The 21,692-nt window shown below is 37.8% G+C and overlaps 1 protein-coding gene across 1 annotated transcript in view; it reads left to right on the forward strand.

Moving 5' to 3' along the window:
- Positions 1-21,692, forward strand: part of RNF32 (ring finger protein 32) — a 96,882-nt gene that overhangs the window by 33,775 nt on the left and 41,415 nt on the right. The window contains 1 exon segment of the mRNA XM_034060478.1: positions 1,718-1,823. Coding sequence (XP_033916369.1) covers positions 1,718-1,823 — 106 coding nt within the window.

Below are 21,692 nucleotides of genomic sequence, written 5' to 3' on the forward strand. Positions count from 1 at the left end.
AATTATGGAGTTCCACATCAATCTAGAAATTAATATTTCAGTCTAAACACCATTTCACGTTCTCCACAATATAACTTGTCACAGTTAATCTCCAGCCTTGATGTTAAACATCTCCTTGCTATCAAACTCTAAGTACAACATGGACTATATTTTCTGTGCTGCTGGAAAGAATGATGGCAAACTGAATTGATCGGAAGCCTTGATCTACCTTGTCTACAATTTTCAGCAGTGTGCAGTGATTTATATACCAGAGAAGGTTCTTTGATTAGCTTGCCATAGTCTAGAAAAGCTAAACACTACGGGCATTAAAATTTCAACACAAATGTTATCTCTGCAGTAAGCACAATAGTGACATCTTATGCCTATCAATACGTGTATTAACTGAAGTTCTGACACTTCTCAGTAGAGATTTACCTCCATAGCTTTGAGGTTTGAGCAATCAATATATAACCTACTTTGATGCAATCTACACACCAAACTACATTAAAATAACATTAAGGCTTCCTTTAAGCTGACAAAGCCAGGAAATGCAGAGTTAAAGACAAAAACTCTATCTTTAACAAATCCTTACGTAATTTCAGATTCTGTAAGCAGTGTTTGATTTTGTGCCACAGTAACCAGCTACAGCATGATTTCAGTGCTCCAGTTCTCTAGGCTTTAGCTACATTACAAACCCTGTCCAACTGTTTTAAACCAACTTTAACAGACTTGTCTAAAATGCATAAAGAAAAGATATCTATAATGATTTCCTGAGTAACAGATATCTGCCACAAGAAGGACTCCATCCCTGTGTTTACTTCTTTCCCTGACACAAGGCTCTGTGGAGCAGCAGCTGAGAACCCTCACCTTCCCCCTGCTGCAGGTTCCTGAAGAGCCCAGCCCAAGAAGGATGGATACATCCTTGCAACCACCAAAGAAAGATTGACATTCAGTCATTCAAGTGTCCTAACAAATACAACTGCATCTTGTGAAAGAATCACAGTGCAATAAAGCGTTGCTCTTAAAGAACATTTGATCAGACATTCACAGAATATGCCAGTTTTAGCAAACATCTGTTAACGCCATCTATCTGAAACCTAAAGTGGTTTTCTCTGTGCAAAAGTTTCCTAGTGTAAATTCCACCAATCCCACAGAATTGGGTGAAAATCTCCATTTTCCCCTGAGAGACAGACAGTTGCCTGTACAGGCTATTCATACACACTGTGTCCACCCCACCCAGAGATCACTCAGAGTTTACCATTTAACTCCTCCGTATCAGGTGAAACTATATTTTCCACCCATTATCCACGAATAAAAAGCTTATTCTGTCATTACTTTAGGATTATTCATACCCTCCTAGTTTCAGATACACAATCTGCTTAAAAATTAATGACAAAACACGCTGTGAGGTGAGAAACACACCAACAGAATATTACTGATAGAGGCAGCACCTTCTCTCTTCCAAGCAAGACTCCCTGCCCAGCCTGAAAGGACCTTCTAAGCAAAACTGAGAAGCTGTTGAGCAGAACAGTCGTATTTATTGCACCTTAGCACAGAAAAGAAAGACAAATGTAGAAAAAAAGACCATGGGAGGTGTGATATGGTTGGGCTCTGGGATCTTAAAGGTCTCTTTCACCCTAATGATGCTATGATTCTAAATAACGAAGTTGAATTCAGCCAGAATAGCTGGGTTTGTCTGTTGTGAAGATATTTGTTGTGTCACTTGCATTTTCAACAGGTTATAACTGTCAGCTGGAATCTGATAGCAGGCATCCAGTGCCACACTGAGACTATGGAACGGCACTGGCTAGAAGCAAGATTAACTCAGAAGGAAAAAGGCAAAGGTAACCACATCTCCAGGCCACTCAGAAACAAGAGAATCTTATTTCTGCCAGCCCTGTAGAAGCAATGAAGAAAGCCCGTTTGCAAGGCCGGTAGACCCCATAAATGCCCCCTACTTGCCCCACCTTCCCCACACACACACAGAAAAAGAGAAGAAACCATAAACCCCCCAAAACATCCACATTCGAGAAATAAAGTGTTATTTTCCAAAACCTCAGCTTTTATGCTTCTTCTACTCAGATATTGAGGAGGCCAGATGAGTTTTATGTAATTTGGCGAGACTGCAGCCCATACTCTTGGAGCTGCAAACTAGTCCTTACAGTGCATGGTCACATGGCCAGAATTTTCACTACTGCCTGCAGTAAGTGTATGCATTCTCACCTAATAAAACCTTGTTTTTTGAAAAGCTTCATCTCCAAAGTTTCTACAACAGAAGGAAATAACTTAGGTAATGTATAGGATCAGTAGGTAACGTTTATATAAACTGAAAAAAAGATTCAGAAACTTTTTGAAGGCTACAAAGTCAGATTTTCTTAATGTGAACTTTCTGCTTTCGTACTTCACCTTCACTAACATTTGAGGAAGATAAATAAGATGGGTGGTTTTGGCCCAGGATTCATTTCCTTGTATAACTCAGACCTAATTGCAGGTCTGCACTACAGCCCTTAAACTCCTTTGTACAAAGCATGCATAATCAGCAGACTTGGATGATTCTGTTAATACCACAGTTAAATGCCTTGAGCAAACACACGATTATAATTTTGCACCAATTTGAAAATATCCATTTAAATGTTAAATGAAGAGGAACTAATCAATAAAAACATGCATAGACTCTCCGGGGAAGTACACTGGAAAAGACAACAATAATCTGCCATTAACATGCAAATAAAGACACAGCAGGAAACAATAAGAGTATTGACTTCACTGCAATACTTTAGGAAGAATGTTTTACTAAAATTTGGGCCAAATTCCACTTTGATTTAAATCACTGTAAACACAGACCAGCTCACTTTGAGTAATGGGGAAAGGAACAGAACCTCCAAACGCTGGAGGCATGCAGGCATCTGCTGATTGTCCAGGCTGACCATAGCCCCCACACTGTACTTGGGGTAAGGTGCTGCATATATATTTTAATTAGATTGCCTAAAGAGCTCTGCGTCTGAGACTGCATGCAAACCGAGCATGGAGTGAAAGGAAGAAGCAGCATAATGTACCATCAGAGGCTTTAACTGGCCACGATCCTTTTTTATTCCCCAGTCTACCTAATTATTTCTTATGCTAACATGAACACAGCTAAGCATCTATAGCCTTCTACTTCAGGTTTGTGAGCTAGTTCCCTGAAAGGTGAACATCAGAAATAGATAATAAATAAGGAATAGAGAGATACAGACCAGAATTCTCTGCATCAGAGAAGAGTTTTAAAAAATACGGACATGTGGGGAAATGAACTTGGTTAGCATCAAAGGAAAATAGAGAAATCATAAGCAAGAGCACACAGAATGGTACTGACAGAGGTATGAAAAAGGTTGAAGGCAAAGCCTGGATATTTGAAGAGGGAAATAATGAGTGCTTTGAAGAATAAAAAAGCTGGGAAGATAGGCAAGGAAAGTTTTTTGTAGAGGCTTCAACAAAGAAATGAGATGCAGAGGAAGAAAGTAAAAAAGCACATAATAATCAAGCTAGAGGAAGAAAGGGGATTTCTTTTGAGAACTAGATTGCTAGGTGATTTGACATCTCATCCTCTAATCCACAATTCATTGTGCCACAGGATAACATTCAGGTTCCCTCTTGCACAACTCAGCTGCAGCTAAGCTGCTGCCATGCTATTGCTATCAAAGTAAAAACAAAAAGCTCTTCCAGAAATCAGAATCAACACCTGGAAACTCACTGGTAATACCAGTTTGCCCTGTGAATATGCAGACTCAGTAGCCTGAGCCAGTCGGATATTTCTGGAAAGCAAAGAGTTTTGTATTCTCTAAGGTGGAACTGTCTTTTAGTTCAGAACGATGAGCGTTTTTATCGTGCTTTGTAGAGCCTCATCTTAGCTATTGCTGGCAACAATACAAACCCCCCAGTGCACATCATGCTGACACTGAAAAAGTGAAAAAAGTGCAGTGTACTTCTCTGTGTTATCCCAGACACCGTCAATTGCAGATTGTCGGCTGTAGGCTGTAAAGAGCCTTGCTCCTCTTGCTGCCTTGAGGGCCTTTGCTCTGCAAAGGCGGCAGCTGCAGTTCAGTCTTTAACCACTGATCTTCCTTTCCTGGCACAGAGGAATGTAAAACTTCAGTGAATGTCTGAAACAGAAAGAATGTTCTAGCACTGCTGCCATGATGGAACAGTCCGGTCACCCCTGGAAAAGGATGAATGCTCATTCAGCCAACATGACCCACCTGGAGTAAAAAGATGGACTCCAATACCATGAAAAACCTTTTGCAAAACAGGTATGAATTTAATCACTTCCCTGGGTTCTTGTCCACTTTTGCAAGGGGACACGAAGATGCAAGTTAAACCAGCAGTGTTTCTTCGCTGAAACTTCTTTGCCTTCCTTTAGTGACTTTTCTTCAAGCACCAGCAGTTATCCTTGGGATTATGCTCCCCAGTACTTTGGAAATAGTGAGTAGTATTAACAACAAAACCCAGAGCATCCTAATTAATCCATTCAGGGTAATATCTTGCCTGACTTTGGAACTATTTGTCTTTTCTCTTTGTAGCCATGTAGCTCTGGTAGCAGATCCGGTCAGTGGTTAGAGAGCTGCCTTCTTTAGTTCACAAAAAAAAAAGAAGAAAAGGAAAAAAATGGTCCACCCCTATGAGAGAATGTAAAGCAGTAAAACACTGCTTATTTCTTTTCACATTTCTTTATAAAAGCTGGCACAAATTCCTTTATTATGCCCTGAAACAAAGACTCTCTAAGCAGCATTTTACCGACTGCCACCCAGTTTATCTGCTTGACAAATCTTACTTCAGTTGCTCAGCCCATCTTATACACCTCATCTCAGTGAAACCTTTACATTTGGCCTGAGGATCACTTATTGAACATTGTTCCTATTCCTACACTTTTGTGACCACAGTAAGAACAAAAAAAATATCACCTGATGAATCAGGGGAAAGGAGCAATGGCATTGGCCCTGCTCTGATCTCACTCGAGCCTGATAAATTAGTTGTGATTTCATGGTCTGCGAGGAGGCATACATAAGTGACAAGAAGAATAGCACTAGACACTGTCAGGCTGTCTCTGTCTAAATCTGAGGAATTAACAAAAAATAAGGTTCCTATGAAGAAAGAAGGAAAACCTTCATGTGTCGAGGCTGCTGGACCTTGGGAGATTTGTTAGGATTTTTTTCCAATAAAGATCTATAAAACTATTGCTTTCCCCAAAGTACAGAAGATCTTTATGAAAGTGCTTTAAACCATTAGTAGTTACTGGAAAAACAAAGGGTATTTTTTAACCTGAAGAAGTCATTGTATCTGACAGCTTTTTAGATTGCTTCGTGTTTTGCTTACAAACTGGCAAAAGGAATATCCAGTTTCTTGCAGAAAGATGCTTCTCATAGCTATTAAAAATGAAAAACAAGGTATCAGGGGAGAAGGGTATTTCAAGGTCAGAGCTGGTCAGAGGAAACTCATTTCTGTCTTTGTTGATGAATTTCTTAATAATTTTCAAATATGGGATCCAGTACATATTGCTAAAGTTTTCACCTAGCCCTGCTGGCCCTTGGAGTTTCCAAGAGACTATGAAGTGAAGAGATAAGAGTTTTCTGGTTAAATTACTGGGCTGGGATTCACAACTGCATTTATCCCTGGGTCTTCCACTGATTTTCTGAATTATTTCAGGGAAATGTTTTCCACCACATCTCAAAGTTCCAGCTGCAAAACTGGAAAATAATAAAGAGGTGTTCATTAAAACATACACAATACTTGACCACAGATACTTGATCAGGATCATGAGATAGTCTCAAGGTCCTCATTAGTGCCCTTGTATTAAACTTTCTCAATAATGGTGCAGTGCTCATGAACTCCTGGTCAGTCCTCTCCCTGTTTGATTGTAAGTGGCAAGAAAAGAAACACAAAAAATATGCAAAGAGCATGTCTTTGGCATGCAAATATCCCTAGGTGCGACTGATTGCTGCTGTCTCTGTTTCAGCCACTTGGGAAATGAAGATATTGAACATGGGATGATAGCTGGACTGAATACACCAAATATCTGAAAAAGAGTATTTGAAGAGTATTTATAGGCTACATTTGGGGAAGCAGCACCCTGGGTCATTACTCCTTTGTGGCAGATGGACATCCATCCATCCAGCCAGCCATTCATTCATCCAGCCATCCAACCACCCACCCACCTACTTCTCTATCTATTTAAACTAGAACTAAAGAATAGACACGTTGGTAGGGTGTGGTAGGTAATGTTTATTCCTGGTATATGTTCCTGGGAAGCAGTCAGGGGGGCATGGATAACGACTGGGCTTGTACAAAAAGATTCCTTTCCAAAAATATACTCATCTGACAACCTATGACTTACAGGCTTCCTCCAAATGTCCTGCAGCCTTTTCCAACAGTGGTTTTGGTGATCTCCCACCAGACAGGGACCAGGTTCTGCTATGACAGAAGAATTTGAGGCAGAGAAGATCCCCTTGTGCAGCAGGGAAGAATGATAGAGTTCTTACCTCCTAGGATTTTCCCACAGCCTATAAAAAGGCAGTCACCTCCAGTAATTTATGGACCCAATGTGAGTAAGAAAGGACCTCTTGGACCTTTCTTGAAACCCTCAGCAGAAAAAGATATGTTTGTGAATTAATGTTGTGAGGCCATCCTTAAAATCTTGCAAACTGTACCTAGTTATACCAGTGAAGAAGACACAGCCTTCCATGGAAGTATGTGGAAACAAAAAAATTGTAGCATGAGGAGACTTCATTTTACTTCATATTAGAAAAATGATGTCGTTAAAGTCCATATGCAAATTCATATAAACATAATAAAGCTACAGATGTGCCTAGCAGATAGGTAATATCTTTCCTTAAAACTAACCAGCTTCCAGGGATTGATTTTTGCCATAGAGATTCCAGTTTATAGCACCATTTTTCTAAGTGATTCTCTGCACTAGAGTATAATTTAGATGATGGATCCCTCTCAATTACTGTCCATTAGAAGACAGGAAAACATTAAGTTCAAGTGAGTATTATGAGAATTATGGGTTACCCTTTAAGTGAAGAGATTGTAAGTGAAAATTAATTTTTAACAATTTCATTTCTGATGTTGTGTAACATGATTCTGAGCAAAAAAAAACTTTCCTACAAAGATTAATTTTTTGAGTAAAAGCATCTTTCATTAAAGAAAACAAAAGCACGGTGCAGCATAATGAAACCATCTAACTGCAAACATCCTCAAACTGCAAAAATTGCAAAGTATTTCACACGAGGTCCCTAGCTGATTTTAAAGAGACCCTGCACCATAAAGTGTAGGATGACTGATATATGCATGCAGATGTTAAAGGGTTGTGAGAGAGCACAAGTGCTGTCAGCACAGAGGTAGCACCTTTAAGAAACACAGGAACACACTGGTGTTGCATGTGCACATCTTTGTGTAAGTCGAAGTAGAATCTGAAGGCTCTTAACCCACAAACATTGTAGAGATAAAAGAGTAATATTTTAAACTAACTCACTAAATTTTAAACTAACTTTTCCCTGTGCAAATTCCACATTCACTCATTCAAGCATGCCTTGTGTTTGCAGCTCTTCATTTTAGCGACCTATTTATCACATTTGATTAGGAAGTTCAGAAAGCCAACTTGAAAAATGCAACCCCTCTCATATAATCTTGATACTGAGGTTAATTTAGAGAGATACCTTGGCCATCTTGCATTTGAAAGACATTTCTCTGATTTACTTTTTCATAATAAAGTTAAACAAATTCAAGGATTCTGTGAGACAGATTTCTTCTTTTTTTTTTTAATTGACAGCATAGCTTAATAAGAAACATCATGTGTTTACCCTTTGAAAACGACTGGAATAACTTCCCCAGTACTATTAGAGAATAAAATCTTTCTTCCTCTGTACAGACCCATGTGGAAACAAGAGAAGATGAACATTTTGCATGACACAAAGAACAATTGCTCTGCAGCTGCTGCCATGACCCTGAGGCTACACTAGAGTCATGGCCCACTTCTTTTCCCCTATAGGGATCTTTTGGTTAATGTATCCATTTAGTTTACAGCCCAAGTATAAATCCTACTTTATGCCAACTTACTGAGAATTTCATAGCAGGTTGTTATCTGTGAGGCCTGCACATTCCCATCAATAAAATATCTGCATTTAAGCCCTTTCTGACACTACATGAAATCCAAAGGATTTGTGTGGTGAAATCTTTGTCCTCCTGATTGATAAAACACCTAGGGCCAGGTAGTCACTATAAGTCCATTTCTTTGTTCAGCGTATCTGGAAGGAGTGACTTGGCCTATCTAGATAATAACTTAGTTAACATTCAACAACTTTCAGAACTAACATGTAATAAAAAGTATTCCTAGGAATACAATGCAGGCATGAGAGATTCCTTTACAGACATCCATACATACTCAGCCAATCATCAATGTTGTCCATCATTTGCATTCTCATGGCATCTTCCATGTGAAGCCCTTTATCAGAATTAGTTAGGATCTTCACAGCACATCTATGAAAATGGCAGAGCTCTCAACAGCTAGGAATGAATAAAAGCATGTTACAGAAAAGGCAAAAGTCCTGATGTAAGGTGAAATATTGGCCAATTCACCTTTATTGGCCAAGGTGAAAAGATGTTTTTGTTTCAACTTAAGTAGAAATTGGAATTGAGTTAATTTGCTTTCTATCATCTATTTATTTATTTATTTATTTTAACCTATGAAACCAAGGGTCCATTCTACTCCTCCTCTCCTTTTGGTTGTACTCCAGCTCCTACACATGCAACAGGGATCAATGACAATAAAATATGCTGGTATTGAAAATCTGCTTGTTATTAATAAGGTAGATGACTCTTTACTCCTTCAATATGATGTTAACATCAGAATAAAGCTAGCCTTTTATTGCTATGGGGTTTTTATTTACTTCAGAGCTCTGTTGCTCTTGCCAGTGGTTTAGGTCTGTAAGAAAGTGAGATCATCACAAGTGCTGTTGCAGCAACACCAGTTTGACCCCCTGTCCATTCCAGGCAGTGACAGTTTTTCCATTCTTCTGAATTGGAGCAGGATCAATCCCACTGTACATCACTGGAAACTTCCACATCCTCCTGTTTTGGTTTCACAACATTGGATTAGGACTCCTCCATAACTGTACAATCCACTAGGGTTTCAATACGCACACAGTACATTTCTTTAATTTCTTTGCACAAAAGGTAGGTAGCAAATGCAAAGTCCATAATGCTGCCAAGCAGCAATCCAGGTTGGACACTGAGGGGTTACAAAGCCTTCTCTTCCTTCCATTCCTGAATCCCAGTGCTCATTAAATGCATATTTAGAGTGACTTCAAAATGACAGTAGAGGGAGAGCAGAGACTGAGACCAAGAACACACTGGGATGGTGGTAGCACACCACACAGCATCCAAGTATTCATCAGTAGTTGACAGGAGACAATGACATTCTATCAAATTAAAACTGGAATTTCAATTTCTCAGATGTTGTGGCTTGAAGAAGTTTCTCAAACTTGTGGTCAGGATACTTTTGTTAGGGTGACCTTTATTTACCAAGTCCTTATACCTACAAGTGAATTCTGAGTATGTCACGCTTTTTGACTTTAGGACTGTCCAAAACCAAACACATCAAATTTTGACACATGGAATTTATTTCTACTCTTCACCAGGAAAAGCATGCAAACATACCAAGATTTCCACTTACAAGATTGGAAGAAAGGGATTCTAAAATAGCCCACAGCTGAGCAGAACAGGTACTCTTCTGGGACATGGGAAACCTACCCTCAAAGACACACTCAGCATTTATCTGGCAGGTCTTGTGTCTTTGCCTACCTTACCAAAGATAAACCAGGTGATCAAGCTGCAGTCTTCCTCTTCTTTGTGATAAAGATGATAATGCTTGTTATAAAGTTAAAACTTGAGAGGAAACTTCCCAGGCTGCATCTAAAATGAAGCAGCTGAGTATCTGGCAAAACCCATACATCATAAACTGCACCTCTAAAATTGACACTCACTTCTCCTCCTAATGCCAGAAGCCTAAGAATTCCTTCCTTTCACCAAATTGCAGGAAACATCTCATCTCATTAATGCCACTCTTCTTTAGAATCTTTTAAATATATATTTTTCATTAAAATTTTAATTCTTGATAAACTGAAAGCAAGGTCTGGTGACAAAGAGGTTATAATTAATCTAGCAAGAGCAGTCAGAGAAATCCATGTAATCGAAGGTGAATGTATGAATGAGGAGACTAATGCTACAGAACTTCCAAAGTCTTTTCTGCGGAATTAATACTACAGAGACCCATAAAAGATTAATCAAGATAAGCAATCGATAACTTCTCAAGTGCTAATAAGCACTGCCATGTTCCATGATATGTTGAGCAGTTTATCATGTTTAACCATATGAAGATTTATAGAAAATCCATTGTTAAAACCAAAGGATGAGGTAATGCACCACTTAGTAAATGAAGTGCAATTAAAATTTATGCCTGATATTACGCATTAAAAAGATCTGTAAAAATCATTTTGATTTCCTCTTTTCAAAGAAATGAAATTAAGGTACTAGTTACACTGTTCAGTCAGTAGTCCTGGGAGAACAGTGAAGACAGCAATGGTATTCTTCAAGTTAATATCTGCTTTCAAGCGAAAGGTGATGAAATAGCCTTAAAAAAATCATGAAGCTCTCTCTTCACTTCATTTTACTCAGTGATCAAACTTTGCTTGAAATTTTTGAAACTTAAATAGAATACCTATTAGGAACATGAAGGTCTCTGCTATCCGTCAATCTGATAGATTTGCAGGTCAGATGAGCAAATGACTTAATAGCTAATTAATAGTCCATAAACCACAGGTCTTGACCTTAGGGTCACTGTGACAGAGTTCCACACTAGAGCATATTATTAATTAAAACCATCAAATTATGTATTTAGTAAATCAATTATTTAACTATATTCAGATCTCTCAAATGTATTGACATGATTTGTTATTTATGTATGTCATTGGGCAGCAAATACGTTCTGACAACCACGTCATAAACATCCTTAGGAAACTTTTAAAAGTTACAGTAACAGAATTTATACCAATGCTTTCCCTTTGTATTGTTTGTCTGCTTTTAGTTTTATTTGAGGGAATACTTTGTGAGAATCCCCTCCAAAGCTTAGCAAGGTTTTAATTTAAAAATCTTTATGATCATAGACATTTCATACAAAAGAAGGTTAAGATCCTGCCTGCTTCCTTGATAGATTGCCAACTCCTAAAAGGCTTGTTGTAAAATCAGTAACACTATGTACATTACTTTGCATTTGCAATGTCCTATACCATGTATTTAAGCATATACCTAGCTGCATACACACGGGCATATATATATATATATATACACACCAAATCATTTCTATGCTTCAGTTACAATAATTCTTAAAGCAAAAATTATTTATGTTTTCCTATGGCATGCAGATAATGATATGGGAGAGAAAACAAGCAAATGATATGTTATCCCAAAAAGAGTAGAAAATCACAATCAAATTTCAGCAAGCAAGAATCAGATTTTCAAGATATAGATGACTGTCACCTTGTAGGACAGGACAGTCACATGGCTAATAGAAGCTGGATGCAGAAAGAGAGAGGATGAGCTTAGGTGCCTCCATGGACATATAAAAAGACTAGGATGAGGAAGAACTGAATCCAAGGCTCTGGCAAGTTATGAGAATGCCTAGTAATTAGTACCCATACTGTTTCATAAGATAAGCTCTTTAATTTCATTACTATTGCTCACAAGGAGGAGTGTATACATCTTTACAGATGTACATGCTTTAAATTGCCTTCTGAAGGTACCTGCCTCTTTCACCTAAGATGGCAAACAAAAGTTCCTAACTTCTGGTGTCCTAAATCACAACTAAATTAGATGCCTTAAATAAATAGTGCAATTTACCTCCCTGCATGGACAATAAAGCATCCAGACAAATGTATCACTATAAATTTAATCAGTATGATAGATACATACAATTGAGGGTGTGTAACACCTAATTAATTAAGTGGCATATTCATCTGCAATTAGCAAATAAGCTCTCAAATCTTGGCATGGGTACTGTGAAATATATAATGCATGACTGTGTAATTACAATGAAACATTATTCTTTCTCGTGATAGATTCCTCAGGAAAACTTATTCACTTTAACCTAAATTCACAGATTGCTCTGACTCACTTAAAAAGCATTTTTCAAAACAAATATACTATTCAGAAGGTAATAGAAGTGTTATTAAGGTTATATTAGAGACATATTTTGATGGGACAACACATCAGTAACAAAGTGTTTCATAAACATTTACAGCCAAGACAAGTTTGTTTGCAAAGTGGGGCCATCTCTCTCTCTGACATGAGTAGCATGAGTATACCATACCCTATAATGCATCACTGCCTGGCACAGAAGTCCATGTTTGATAGTGGTAACTTACCAGTAGATGCTGACAGAGCTGGCCTAGGGTCTCCTAACAGCTGTGATCACACTGACTGGGGGTGGGGAGGGAAAGGAAACAAAAATTTCCTGTGAAACACTGTACATCTCTTCCATTGATTTGCACCAAGTTGGTTAAACTGCCTCTGAAGCAGTCTGCTTAAGTCAGACATGATGTTTTTTGCAATATCAACTTCCTAGCAGAACTCCCCTACACAGCTACTATAGTCTAAAAAAGGAACCACCAGAAGCACCAAAACATGATGCCAACTCTTTCACTCTGAGCTTCAATGACTGTTTAGATCTTTATCTGCGAGTCACGCATGGGTATGGAAGCTCATGACATACCACCTTGCTGAACCAAAGCAAAAATCACGCTTGAATACCATGCAATCAGCGATACTAAAAAAAATCCAGTGTCATTAATACGTCATTCTGGATGTATGACCTGTAGTAGAAACACTGGGTCCAGAGCAACAAGCATTACCTATGAAAAACACGTTCCTTCCTGGCATCTCTAGGGCATAAGGTTCACTGCATTTATAGTGATCATCTTAATGTATTATTACATTAAACGTTTCAGGCACTTTCACTTACCTTTCAGAATTAAAGATTAACCAATTCCATGATTGTGAACATCTAAACAAAATGTATTGATCCCATTCATTTTTAAAAGCAAGACACTGTGTTGTATTTCAGTATGTCATATTTTAAGGCTGGCTTATTGATCACGTTTTGAGAAATCTTGATATTCCATTGGAATTTAAGATACAAAGTGTAAGATTTTTGTTATGATGATATGTCCAAGGAAGCCACAATCTTGTGTACTGACAAGCTTTTCGTTGCACTGAGATCTGCCCATTACTCTTATTATAAGGACAGGCTCAACCTGAGAACCGTAACTCATTTTAGTGTTTCTGCCCTTTTCCCTGGCACTGCACATACATATTGGAAGAACTCTTACACTGCAAAACTACAGAAACCAGCTAGGTTTCTGGGAGTGGTTTTACTAAAGTCAGTTGCAGACTTTCACATTTATAGTAGTTAACTTCTTTAAACCAAGACCAGAACATTTGTTTTGCTTCTTTAGTATTTAATATTGGTGTAGTTGGATAATAGAAGATAAATTTCATTGAACATCAACAGCTTATGGAACCTAGACATTACACTGTGGTGCTTATAACTCAGAAAGATTAAGACAGAAGGTGCATCATAAATATACAATCAAATCAGAAGTCTGGAGACATTAAGCAATGAGTTGACACTCATTGGTATTATTTTCAAGATTTATAGCTCCACAGTACTCAGCCCTAGCATGTTTATAAAGCATCAAATGAAACTTTTAGAAAGTGAGTCTGTTCACCAGTACCAAACATGGATATGTGTTTCTGAATGGATGGACAGCAGCTGAGCCATATAGTCATACTGTTATCAGTAGAAATCCAAATGCTAAGTATGCACAACGACAGCATGCTGAAAACATGCTGCTTATATAGTAGTTCACTGAAATGGGAAAAGTCTGAGTTAGAAGAAAGGAATTAATCATTTCTGGATGCTGCTTGGAACTACCAGCTTCACAAGATGATCTCCAAGAAGATGGCACATTCCTTAAAACCACTCTTCTGTGCATGCATTCCATGTTGTTGCTTTTCAGCATTACTACTGAAGTGTCTTTCATAAGTAATAAATATGTTATGTAAATAAAAACACACATAAATTCTAGACCTCCAGGCAAAAAGGAGCTTGTATTATAATACCATAAATTATGAAGTCTGTAATTGCTACAGCAAATAACATTTTAAAACAGAACTCTGCTGATAAATACATGTGATAAGACTGAGTAAGTTTCAGAGTGGAGTAAATCAATTGATGTAACTCAATGTAATTATGGAAGCAAGGTAATATGGTGAAGTCTTCAAAGTCATCAGCTTTTTCCCAGACAAGACTGTTTTTAACACCAAGAAAGAGCAATATAAATGAAACCTGTGCAAGAAGGCTAAAAAAATTTATTGAGAACCCAAAAGATAATGAACAGCCACAATTATTTTAAATACCTTTACTGTCTAGCTACTAAGAAATCAATACATTGTTTTCACAAGAAATCACAGTCAGTGATTTCCCATTTATAACATGCAGAGAACAGAAACTATGGACTTTATGCTAAATCATTTCCTGAAATGTTGTGATTTGAATTAAATATGACATCTGTTTGAACATACCTACCACAAACAAACATACTTTGTAAAAGAAACAAAAATGCAGACCTGTCTGCCTAGATATAAGGTTTCTCAAAACTCACACTGACTCATTCAAATAAAAGTGAGGCAAAAATCAAAATTCTTTTCTTCCATCCTAGAGCACTGATAAAATGAGATTACAATTTAACTTGTTTCTGCTTTAATAGAAGATGTAAATTGATTTAAGCAATTTTTAAAACAAAATTCAAAGTGCTGATTATCACCCATTTTTCTCAAGAGGCAACTATATGTGTTCGAAACACCAGTCTTTCTGCTCCTCTATCTGGAGTCCACTAGCATAGTAGCAATTGCTTGGTGCAATAAACGTCTCTTATAATTCTTTAGGAGAGGTAGAACTGACAAAAAACTGACACTTCTCAGTTTATATTCTGAAGCTTTTCATTGGATTTTCTCTCAGACAATTTCCTCCAGCTAATTACCTATCTCGGCCTCTTAGGCAATCTCCTCTGCCATAATCTAAAGGTTTGCTTCTTCACCTTCTACAGATCCTGTTATACCTATAATTTCTATATTTTTATTATGTCCTTAATCCTCAAGATCATTTAGTAGTGCATCTCAGTAAGTAAACTCTCTTTGTTAAAGCCCATTTAACTCAACAGAATGTGACCCAATTTGAATAATGTTGCATTTACTTTCCTTACTACTTGTTTCATGACACAAGCCTTTTCATTACTGAAATCCCCATCATTTTTCCCTTGTGGAGTCCCTATAGCCAGACCCTGAGCTTCTCCACTTTCTACATCTCCAGTTCTGTACTGTATTGTCATCCTCATTGTTAAGACTCATCTTAATTTCCTAATTTCCATAACACATTCTCACTCTCAACCCTTCCAGCTCAGATGCATTTGAAACTCAGATCCCTACAGCTCCTCTCTTTCAGTGTGTCTCCTCAAATCTCCCCCATCCATGTTTCTCCTTCTTTCTTTCAAAGCTTTCTTTCAAAGCCACATCTCTACTTTCATCTCCTCCTACACTCCTTAGCCCTGGCAAATCCATCCTCTTCACTACCTTTCATGTATATTCCTTACTTCGTGCCACCCAATTTGTTTGGAACAAACTCAATCATTTATCAAATTCTCTCCCTCTCCTTCTTCATCTATGGAATAAAAACTTTACCATTACTAGAAATACAAGCCATTCAGATTAGCAGGAGTGCCTAAAACCATAGGTATCTCTTGCCTTACTCATAACATGCTATTGATATTTGGGAAAGTATCCGTGGCTGATGTGGTCTTAGAGTAAATCACAAAGTCCTGTTTCAAGGAATCTTGATCTTTGGAATAAAACCATATCTAAGACATAATCAATCCTAAATATAAGCATATCTATAGAGTTTCTCTTATTCCCTGCAACATTTAAAGACAAATACAGTTAAATTTTACTTCCATATATAGTCCTTTACCAGAACTGAGAATTTTCCACCCATATTTGCTAAAAGTAACACCTAATTCTCCCCTGAAATTTACTCTTGGGGAACCAAAAGAATGTTTTAGGTATGCAAAATTCACTGAACACGTGATACTTGCTAGATTTCTTTAGCTTTCTGAGAGCATCATGTTAATACTGAGAAGTTGTCCTAAGGGCTTGACATTAGTTCAAATCACAGAGCTTTGATTGCCATCCAGACTAGGAGCATTTTATAAGCATGCCAAATTAATAAAAATGACTCCTTGTTACAATTCACCTGGCCTTGTATTACCTGTCTATATCCATTTACACCAGAAGAACAACATATCAATTCTGAGATTCTAGAGACTGTTCATAAGATATTTCACTCCACTTGGGAATACTTGTTTATCTCTGTTACATACAAATCATAAGATTAGGCTGAGAAACAACTTTGCTGTAGCCTAAACCTGCATATGCAGGTAACAGTCTGTCTTCTACTGAGCCTAAATGTAATCACATCATAGGTTCAATCTATCTGCAAAATATGGATCCAAATTGCCTTTTCCTATCACTGTACACAGTTTAGCCTAAAGTGAACTGTGGACTTTGCACATGAGAATCTGTATTTATTTTACACAAGAGATTTTTTATTTATTAACATGTTTAAATGAAGAATGTATTTTAGAAAGTAAGCATTTGAATTACATCCTTTGTCTCTTAAGACATATTCGAATTATTATTATGAAAAAGGAGAAACATTGCACATGGAAAAGTAAAAGCATCAAAACACTTTAGGGCCATCTAACTATAGAAGGAAACAAAGGAGGCTGTCAGTTAAGGAAAAGTAGGGTAACGCTGGTCAGTCTAAAAGTGTATCTGCAGAGGAACTCAGTCTAAAGTCAGTCATGTGGTTTGTTGGTTTATTTTAAAGCAGGAAGAAGAGGGAAATTAAATAGATTTCAAAGACAGAGAAAATCCACATCATAAAGTGAGTCAAAATTAGAATGTTGACTGAAACTAGATGTGCCATGGAAAATCTAAAATATCTTTGCTTCATTAGTGCTTCAAATCTCTAAATCACTTGTGTAGAATTGAATTAGCAGAGCCATAAACCCCATAATTCTGCAATGGCCTCATCCCTGAAACTCCAAAGACAGAATTAATAGAAGCAAGAGTAAAGCATTGTCAGAATGAAACTAAATCACTTCCAAAACCAAAAGATCTGATATTAGAGGGTAAATCACCCATATCTCATACATATTCTTGAGCTATCAGAAGACATTGCTTCTCCACTCATTCAAATGCTTTCTCTTTTTCCAGGTGTTACAACTGGGATACCCAAGTTGCAGCTCCATAATTTTCACAGAAAACCTTATCTAGTATCAAGCAACTTCCTCCTATTCAAAAAATTCCCCTATAAAATACAGCCAAAGATAATGCTATCAACTCTGTGTACTGGTAGTCTGGTATAAATCTTACCCCATATAATGGAGAAACAGTAGTACGCTGTCAGGACACTGCATGCTATTGTAGAGATACAAATCTAGTCCAACCTCCATCTTATCCCCAAAGCTCATTAACATATGAAATTGCAAATGCTATGTAGGTCTTTATGCACAGTGGATAATCTTCTAATAATATTATTAATGTGTTGATATTAATAATATTGGCATGTGGTCAGAAACACCTGGTTGCAAAAATCACACGCTTTTCTTCTGAAGGCAAAAGATAAAAGTCTGCTTTTGAAGGGGAGCATGACAACTTGAATGGAATGCTGATCTGCTTTCATAGAGTGCCAGTTTCATCTAATATCAACTCTAAAGTTTGATTAAATAGCATCCAGTCCCACTTCTAAGGGCACCTCTACCTCTTCGAGAATTTTTTCCATGTATGTTGCAGTCAATAAAAACTAATTGATCCTATTTCCATATGCATAGCTTGTTCTAAATCTCACTAAATCAATATAACATTAAACTAATTTTATTCATTTCAATAAGCATTGAAGTCATCCTATATTTTATTAATTTAAGAGAAACATTCATTGGTACCAAAACCAAAGATCTAAAATGGGCTTATACTGAAATGCTATTACAAAATGGCATCTGAGGAAGCTGACGTCTTTAAGTAAGATTGGAAACATCACTGTTTACCCACCAGTTTAACATGTGAGAGAGCATCAGTTACTGAATAAAGAGTTGCAGAAGGCAAGAAGACAGTATAGACTCCTGAGAGTGATAAAAAGATGTGTGTGGTATAGAATTTTCTGTTGGCTACTCCTGTATTTTCCTCCACAGCATAGTTTAATATTCAGCAGCAATATATATTTACATTACCCAGAAAACTATGCTCCATGCTCCAGATAGTTTTAATACCTTCATTTTTAATGAGTTCACACACAAAAAAAGAAAAACATGACTTAAACACATATCAAAGCTGATTCAACAGTGTACTATATCAGCATGATTTGATATTTCACTAACACTACAAACCAGAGATAAGCAAGCTGGAGTTTAACTTTGCTAACTTCTCTGCAATTGCCTTTCAGAGCTTGATTCAGACATAAGCATCTAATGCCATTTGAAATATCACAGAGACTCTGAAGCATCCACCTGACACCCATCAGATGTGACGCAGGATTTGAGAGACCTACACCCTTCAGGAGTGGTAGCTGAAGGCCAGCTGTGATATCCTGAAGTATCCCAAAAGACACTAGGTATCTATGGCTAGGCAACTGAATTCCACCTCTTGTGATTTTAACAGGATGTTTACTAGAAGAATGCTCTTGGGACACAGCGTGAGCTGTCATATGCTACTGCATTTCTCTTTTATAAACTCAACACACTCTATCATTAAGCTATTTAAATTTTTATCTCCTCACTGTTTGCAATGGGAGGTGTCTCCAGAACTTGAACTGCTCTTTCTGATACTTACAAATGTTGTTCATATTGCCAGCCTTACTCATGGATGATTAAACCCATTTTTTAATGCCAACATTATCTTCTAGCTTCAATAGGCACTAGTGTTTTTCCTGCCTTGATAGTTTTACAGAGAGAAGCCGTAATACACTTACAGCACAGTGTTTGCTAGACTAAACAATGCTAGGCTTTAACAATGCTTTTTGTGATGACAATACTCTTTATCACTACTGGAAACACCACGTCTGAGACTTTCTGTTTGCCTTTTCTGCAGTCAGTTTGGTGAATCACAGTCATCCTGTTGTTAACTCCAGCCTTTCTACCCTCTGCTCTTTTGAGTGGGTGAGCTGCCAGATTACAGCAGATCTGAACTTTATTAACTCTGCCTTATAGTATGGTGTTTTATTTAATTTCTTTCTTTTCCTTCTTATATATCCATCTAGGTTATCTTTTTACCACCATTCAATATATTTTTTCTTTGATAAATTATGAGTTCTCACTTTCATTCTTAATCAGTTTCTAGGTCTCCCTTCTTTGGCATAACTGAGGAAGGTCTTCAGAAGTTCAGAATTTACATCCTGGGCCAAGAAGAAAACAGTGTTGCTTTCTTTTGAGAGTATATGAGGAGGAAAGGAGCAGACAAAACAGCTGATCATCTGCAGACAAATATTCTAGCTTCTTACATTTGAGTATTTTAATCTGGTATCTAGAAAGAGGTATTGTGAACAGCATCTAGACTGGAGAGGGAACAGCGCTAAAAGCATTGACAAGACTCATAACAACGGCACTACCATGGCCTTGCATGAATTCCAGTACATAAAGATGTACATACAATAAACTGACATTCCACTGTAAAAAAACTTCCTTTTGTGTTATTGTTTCCAAGGAGTTAATGCATAAAAATGACTTTTCCCTCAGGCTGAGACTCTTTCCAAATCAGCCATCTTCATCAAGATTAGTAGGTTAAAAATATTGTTGACAAGCAAGTTCCTTTTTCCAGTAAATGGTATTAGTTGTTTAGTTCCTGGACAACCTCAAGCCCAAGGAAGACAAAGATCTTGGCAGAAGAATCTCAGAACCTGAGGTTTTGACCTCTCTTACTGACTTTGTAGCTTTTACACACCCTCCTTTGCACTTTAATCTTCACTCCCAATTATTTTATTTCATTTTATTTTATTTCTTTTTCTGAATCTAGTTATACTAACCTGTGGAGATCTATTTTTAAGTCAAAATCTGATTATTCAAAAAATTGTTTTCTTTTATTTGCATCATTTGAAGCCTCAACTCAATTCCACGGAATGTGAGGGAGCAAATAATCCTGGACATCATTTCCAAACATCTGAAGCCAAGAAAGTGACTTGGATTAGTCAGTGAGCATTTATGAAGAAGAAATGTCTGACTAACCAGTTAGCCTTCTTCCATGAGATGACTGTCTTGGTGGGTGAAAAAACAACAGAGGAGTAAAGCAGTAAATGATGTCCATCCCAGTTCCAGTATGAGTTTCAGTGGTGTGTCCCACAACATCCCCATAGAGAAACTGATGAAGTACAGGCTGGATAAGTAAACTGTGAGATGAAGTAAGCTGCGAGATGGACTGAAAACAGTGAACTGCTGGGCTCAAGTGGCTATGAAGGCTGACATGAAGTCCAACTGGAGGCAAACCACCATTGGTGTACCCCAGGGATAGATGCTGGGGCCAATATTGTATATCATCTTCATTAACTAACTGGAAGATGAGACACAGTGCACCCTCAGCAAGTTTACAGGTAAAAGAAAACTGGGAAGAGTGTTTAATAGACCAGATGGTTGTGCTGCCATTCAGAGGGACCTCCACGTGCTGAAGAAATGGGCAGAGAGTCTCATGAAGTTCAACAAAAGGAAACACAAAGTCCCGTCCCTTGCGAGGAATAATGTCATTATAACCTGGTTGACCAGCTGGAAAGCAGCAAAAAAAGACCTTTGGGGTTTTGGTGGACACCAAGTTTAACATGATCCAGCAATGCACCCTGACAGCAGAAGCCAACAGCATCCTGAGCTGCACAAGGAAGAGCACTGCTGGTCAAGGAAGGTGAGACTTGCTCTCTGCTTAGCAGTTGTGAGGACAGATCTGGTGTGCCAGCTGTAGTACTGGACTCTCCACTATAGACACTAGCATGAGTCCAACAAAGGGCCACAAAGATGATTAAGATATTGGAACGTCTGTCATACAAAGAGAACTGGGACAGTTCAACCAGGAGAAGAGAAGCCTCACTACTGCTCTAATCAACGTGTATAAATACCTGATGAGATGGTATACACAAAACATAGCCAGAGAAAAGATAAGAGGCAATGGGCACAACCGGACATACAAGGGATTCTATTAAAACATAAGAAAAAGCTTTTAGTCTGAACACTGGAAGAGGTTGCCCAAAGATGCTGTGGAGTCTCCAACCCTTGATAAATTCAAAACCTAACTGGACATGGCCCTGAGCAACTTGCTGTACCTGACCCTTCTATGAGCAGGGGTGGCTGGACTAGACAACCTCCAGAAGTGCCTGCCAACCTCAATCACTCTGTGATTCTGTAACTCTGGAAAGTAAATTGAAAGCTCAACAAGACCCAACTATTCACCAGGTTTTGCTAAACAATAAAAACCATATGGCTAGAGTTCCTTTAACTGAAGAAATCCCTATTTCTCAAAAGTCTACATCTTTCAGTTCC

This window comes from Melopsittacus undulatus, chromosome 1 (assembly GCF_012275295.1).
Source record: "Melopsittacus undulatus isolate bMelUnd1 chromosome 1, bMelUnd1.mat.Z, whole genome shotgun sequence".
Lineage (NCBI taxonomy): Eukaryota > Metazoa > Chordata > Aves > Psittaciformes > Psittaculidae > Melopsittacus > Melopsittacus undulatus.